The following is a 6,781-nucleotide window of genomic DNA, read 5'->3' as shown; positions in this document are numbered from 1 at the left end:
CCGTACGCCGTACCCCATCTGAAGGCAAGTCCGGGACTCACACGTGCCGCCCTCCATGCGCTAACCCTTCACACAGGAACTTCTGTCCATGTTCTCCGCCATCATGACTGACCCCTTCCTCGTTTCCTGCCCGACCTGTATCCAGGCGGCTGCCCAGGCACTATCCATTGTCATGCTTAATTGCTGGCCAAGGATCACTCAGACATCACACTTAGGTGCAGTGCTGAGAATCATCAGCATTTGCTGGCTGAACGTACAAGACGAATACATCAGAACACCAGGGAATGCGGCGAACGAGAAAGCCTTAGCAGACGTGGCCAAGCTCGCCCCCATTCTGAGTGCCATCTTGGCAGCTGCCAGCCTTGTTCCCCACGAATATTACTCACCACTATTGGCTGTTGAACCCAGGCTTGCGGGGCTGTTGGGTGATATCAAGATTGCAACAGAAGCTGAGGGCGAAGAACACAATGTATGCCATCTCAATCGATTGGCTGCTGCTTGAAGAAGGACTTGCCGCGCAGCCACTTCCTATATGCCTTGTAGCGCTTCTTCTGAGAATCTTCTTCGGTGACGGTAAGAGGGTTGCTCCCGACTTTGAGTAGCTCAGCGTAAACAGCAACGTCCTCCTCGGCGCCAACGGGGGTGATAGCATCGCTCTGCCAGCTACTCTGAACATAATGCTGATATTCGGACTGGTTTTCAGCCTGGACCTCAGCCGAGACCACCAAGGGTAGGTTCTGAGGATGGCTGATGTAGCGCTCATAATCCACAGCTTCTTGCTGGCTGACGGATGGATTGAGAGACTCATTAACAGCCTTGGTGAACGTCCACTGGGCAGCTTTTGTCTTTTCCTGTGCTGTAGGCTTGGTCTTGGGGGACCCTTGCGGTTCTGCCTGGGTTTCCTTCATGATTCCATGATGCCCTGTCACTCTATCCTGCATAGGCTGGAGCCAGCGGTGAATGGAGATACCTTTGCCACCCGTCGTGCGGTCTGATATGACGGATGCTGCCTCCATATCCCGAGGAGACTTCAGATCTTGCGGGTCGACGATTGTCACCTCTTTCTTAGGCTTTTTCTTCTCATAGGCGTCCATATCTGTCTCGTTACGGACCCTGAAAGGACTCAAATCATAGCGACCATCTTGTGTGGACTTGAAGGGTATGTACTTGATGGTCGAGTTCATCTTGTAAGGAAACATCTTGAGGAACGACGAGAGGGTGGACGGCCGGTAGTACTCAACCCAATAATCATCAAAGAACGACACTGGCATCTTTCTTGCCTCGCCGGGAGGCGGGCTGTACGTCGGAAACCTCCTTTCTTGCAAGTTTTCCGCAGTGTACCAGTTGATGTAGTCTCGTTTCGTCTTCTCGGACCACGCACGCGGGTCAGCGTGATGAAGATAGTAGTCAGTTGCAAGGTCCCACAGCATCGGTTGCCCCTGGGCGAATATGTAGTTGCCGAGGAATAGGTTGTACGCCTCCTGGCGCTGGCCGTCGAGGAACGAGTTGTTGTAGTATCTTTTGAAGCTCTCTATCATGTCGCGGGAATGGCTTGTCCACTGGTTGATTTTGCGATATGTCTCCATGGTGTTGACAAGCTGGGATCCTCCGTACTGTACAGCTATAGTGTCGCCATGGTCATGATACATGTGGGTGAAGAGATTAACAGCATCCGTATCATAGTTGATGGAAGTGTCCTCAAGAATGCCAAGCGCGTGAAGCTGGTGCCCTAGGGCCCTCTTGCCAATGACGAATTGCGCCGCATTGGTGCGATCTAGACAATCAATGCAGTTGGTCCGGGCAACGCCATTCTGGACACTCGTCGGGTACACCTTCCCATCGCCGTCATGGAAGAAACCTGTGGTGGTGACCACATCCTCGGCAATACGTTCTAGGGTGCCTATAACGTCCTGGTCCCGACTCTTTGCCGCTCGACTCATGTCCCAAGCCTTGTGGATGATCTTACGACCCTCGGGTAAGAACTGGTTAAGATAGTTGATGGCATTGGTGTATTCCAGCAACAACTTAGACTCTCGAGGTGTTCTCTCTCTGGCCTTTACTAAGTTCAGTACGTAGATGGGGGCACCGTAACGTTCGAAGAGGTTGTCAAAATGAAGGGCAGCTGCGCTATAAAATGGGTCGACTAGGTTCAGCTCGATCGGTGGCTTCGGCGTCACACCCGTGTTGTCCTGTGTCCAGTATAGAGGAATACTGCCTCTATGCTGGACATACGAGGTGTACTGCGGGCTGGAGAAGAGCCTGGGTCCTGGAGCATGAAACGACGTAGTTAAAGCCTCTGAAACTATCTGTTCTGTCTCGACATCATTGGCGACATAACCCTTTGAACACCCCACAAGTCAGTGGTCGATTATTCGTTGGAAGATCTGTGTTTGTCACGTCAACTTACTAGGTCGTTGGCTCCACGTTTGAGAAATCTAGCTCCAGCAAAGAAGCGGGATCGGCGGGCAATAATGGTGATGTATGCAGTGCGGCCGTATATCGACAGAGCTACAGCGCAAATCGTCAACTACCTAACATCGACTTCGGCGCTTGAATTAGAGAAGACGTACCAGCCTGGTCAATATAGCCGTGAATGATGGGATGGCACCAGTCAAAGGGGTCTTTGAGGGCCTTCTTCGCCGGTCGCAGAAGATAACTGTTCCACACAAACATGCCATTGAAGTCATCCATGGCCCCCGGAAGTCCACGGGCAAGCGCCTCGCGCTCCCTTGTGAGATTGTGCTGGAGAGTACGTGTAATGTCGTATGAGTAGCTGTAATAGAAGGACCTAGTAAGGTCTAGATTGTTGAGAATGCCGAGGAAGCGGGATTCCTCAGTATTTCTGACGTCGGCCTTGAATCGATTTGGTGTGAGCGGCACCAACTCTGTGCCATCAACTTGATAAATGTAATGCCCCCCAATCATGGCAACCGTACTCTTTTTCGTGATCAAGAGCATGTAGTAAGGCCCCGTAAATTTGATAAAACCCAGCAACCCCCAGGCCGTACAACGCAGCTTGATGCCTCCAGTGCCCTTGTTCCCATCGTCAATTGTGTCCAACAGTTGGTTCATCTCCTTTTGGCTGTAGATGATCTTGTCATCAGTAATGCTCAACTCCGAGTCGTCTGCTGTACGTTCGATCTTGAGAATCCGGTATCGCTGCTCTGTCACATCACCACCGACAATATAATAGCGTGTGGCCGTCTCGTACAGGCTGAACTTGTGCATCTTGCGATCCAAGCGATCGAGGCCCATCTCGTCGTATGTATCGGCTACACGGCCAGCAGAATCAGGACTCGAAGTCCGGACGAAGGGTTTCGCGACTGCGGGCTCGTCGTCGGCATCGTCTTCTCCAGGTTGGTTTTGCGTCGCGGCGTCGGAGGATAGAGCTTTGGCAGTCTCGTCATTATTGAGTAGCGGGAACACGGGTGACAAATCCCGGCTTAAATCATCTTGATCGGCGTCCGCAGAGAAGTCCTTGGAAGGTTTAAAATCGCGCGACGCCAAAGACTCGGCCATACTTGAGCAGAGAGCCCTGACTGTATGCCGCGTCTTTGCTTGTTGTAGTACTTGACTATTTGTGTCTTGATAGGTAAATAAACCTAACGTATACACATATCAAGCAACAAGTGCAGGGCAGGCAACACACAAGCGCTGGTTTACATGCTCTTTGTCTTGATAACGACTTCCTCTGTATGCGATATTGAAATTTTGCTCTAAAAAAGTTAAGTTATCTATATAGAGTACATTTAAAGCTATTAGAATAGGTCTAAAATATCTAAATAGAGAATAGCTTTAATCAATAAGATTCTTTAAGTAAGAGTCTATTATTGATATATTAATAACTATAATCTATAATATAATGTATATATATAGTAAGTAGTATAATATAGAAAGAAGTATATTATAATAGAATTTATAATAGTACTTATAGTTCTTAGTAGATAGTTACTAAGGTTTTATTAGTCTACTTTTACTTTTATAGTCTACTAGTAATAAAGACCTACTAGTTAATAGTCTATAAGCTTAAGTCTTATAATATACTAATACTTACTATTAAATACTACCTAGTTATATACTACTAGTTATTATTATTTATTAAATAGTAGGAATTATAATACTTAATTAATTATATTATATTATATATTATATTACTTTAGTTAAAATTCTATAAGAATAAGGAAATTCTTTTATTTCTTAGTTAGGAAATCCTAGGCTACTTCTAGCTACATAATTAGTAGAATTACTTATAAAGTAAGGCTATTTTACTACCTATTCCCTAATAATTTACTAGAAGGTAACTATATATTTAATAGTTAATTTATATATACTTTTACTATATTTAATAGACCTCTTTAGAGCTAGTAATATAGTTAATTACTATAACACCTATACTAAATATTATTTATTTATAGTCTATTTATTTATTAATTATTTTATAATATCTTATATATTTTCTTTTTTTATCTAGTAGTAAAATATAAGGTTAAAAGCTAAGGACCTAGATTAGGGAAGAAGATAGAGGTTAAATTAATTAATTAATTAGTAGATAGAAGTACTTACAGATAAAGAATTTAGCTTAACTAATTTAGCTAGCTAGCCAGACGAAAGGGTAATATAGTTACTAGCCAGGCCAACGTCTTGCTAATTAGCTAGCAATTAACTAATCTATAGGCATCCTGCCCCTTAGCCTAGGGATATTGTTATAATTGCCCCCTTTCCTAGAAGGTCTAGTCCCTAGGCTATATGTCTAGATAGATAAGATTTAAACCTAAATAGTATAATTAAAACCTAAATAGTTAGGTGTTAATAAACCTTATTACTATATAATAAGTAGCCTTTTAGTAAGCTATATAAGGCTCTTATCTACTTATTAGTAGGATTTAATTAAATAAGATTTAAACCTAAATAGTTAGGTGTTAATAACCCTTATTACTAAGCTTTTAGTAGCTAGTTAGTAGACTTTATAAGGCCTTTATCTACTTGTTAGTAAGATTAAATACTTATCTTTTAATAAATCTATATTATAGACTATATATATAGTATTTATATAGGCTACTAGCTTACTTTAGTAGACAGCCTTAGTATACTTCCTCTTATAGTAATATATATATATATATAAAGTATTACTATAGTACTTTTTAGTACTATAGCTTAGCTTACTATACTTACTATAGTTAGTGGTAAATAGCCTTACTTACTTATTATTATAATAATATCTCTAGGTTAAGGGGCGGGATGCCTATAGATTAGTTAATTACTAGCTAATTAGTAATACTGTTGCGATGTTAATTATTGCCTGGATATTAGCGGCATGGATTACACCGAAATAGTCGGAATAACTACAGCTAATTTACTATAGATCCACTAGATCTATGAGGATATTACGCAGTAGATTTACTACGTAATCCTATAATAGTTCCCTTCTTTATATATAATTTAGAACCACTAGTTACCCCTATTATCTATTAACTACCTATTAATATATATAGTTAACTATATTACTAACCTAGTAAAACTAGCACTAATTAGTAGTTAACTTTATAGTAACTACTACTATAAGCTACTATAGATTAGTAAGGTAATATAAGAGGAGGTAATTTTTCTATTAATTATTTATAGTAGCCCTAATTAGTTACTAAGAATCCTATTTGTAAATACCTTTAAAGTAAGATTACACTACACGTCTATTATAAGTTAATTTATATTACTTAGTAGTTATATCCCCTTAATATAGTAAGAGTAGTATAAATTTATATTATTTAAATAAGTAAATTAACTTTATTACTATATAAGAAGTCTTTTATCTAACTATAAAAAACACCTTACTTTATATACTAACCTACTATTAATTAGTAATTTTTTACTTTTTACCTTCTTTTTATTATAACCTTATAAAGCTTACTAAGGTTTTCTTTTTTATATATCTTTTTATATTTTTTTAAAATTATTTTATATTACTAATATAATAGCCTTTATTATTAATAAGCTTATTATAAGCCTTTTTTTTTCTAATATACCTATATAGTAAGTAAAATAATATAATAAGTAAACTACTTTTACTAACCTTTTTACTTTTTCTATAAGTTTATTAAGTAATAATATATAAAATTAATTAAAACTATATTTTACTTTCTTTTTTATTACTATTCTAAACTACCTTATAGGTTTATATATTATATCTAGTCTTTTTATAATTACTATATTATTATATATATAGTTTACTACCCTCTTTATAAGCCTTTTTTTAGTATATTTTCTTACCTCTAGCTTTAACACCTTCTTTTTCTCTTTATAATACCTCTACTTTAGTTATATTAAGTAACCTTTTAAGATATAGTTAGGTTTCTATAGCCTTTTAGTACTTACTTAGTATATTTATCCTTATATAAAGTCTAAGGTTCTTAACCTTAATAAAAGTAAGCTTATATACTAACTTACTAATACTTTTAGCTTAAATACTAATTACCTTATATATTAAGGTTAGTAAGCTTCTTTAATATCTTTAGATCTTTTTTTTTAGTAAACTAGTACTTTATATACCTTTTAGTACTATAGTTAGTATCTTTAAGTCCTATAAGCCTAAGCTAGTTAGATATAAGCTAGTAAGTACTAGTATATTTAACTTAAAATCTAAGTAGAAAATAACTACTTTAAGGTTAAAAAGTATAAGGCTAGCCTATTTAAAGCTAGCTTATATACTTCTTTTTATTAAAGTAAGAAATTATAAGGGGTTAGCCTAGTTACCCTTTATAAGGCTATATATAGTGTATTTTAAGCA

General features: G+C 38.7%; 1 protein-coding gene across 1 annotated transcript; it reads right to left on the bottom strand.

Moving 5' to 3' along the window:
- Positions 1-479: 479 nt before the first annotated feature.
- GLRG_08274 (uncharacterized protein) lies at positions 480-3,519 on the bottom strand (the record flags this gene model as incomplete). The annotated part of the gene is made up of 3 exons (XM_008098959.1): positions 480-2,339; positions 2,408-2,508; positions 2,571-3,519. The coding sequence occupies 3 exons, from the start codon at positions 3,517-3,519 to the stop codon at positions 480-482; spliced, it is 2,910 nt and encodes a 969-aa protein (XP_008097150.1).
- Positions 3,520-6,781: the final 3,262 nt, after the last annotated feature.

This window comes from Colletotrichum graminicola (assembly GCF_000149035.1).
Source record: "Colletotrichum graminicola M1.001 genomic scaffold supercont1.38, whole genome shotgun sequence".
Taxonomy (NCBI): domain Eukaryota; kingdom Fungi; phylum Ascomycota; class Sordariomycetes; order Glomerellales; family Glomerellaceae; genus Colletotrichum; species Colletotrichum graminicola.
The sequence above is the reverse complement of the archived record's forward strand: the minus strand, read 5'-3'. Positions and strand labels throughout refer to the sequence as shown.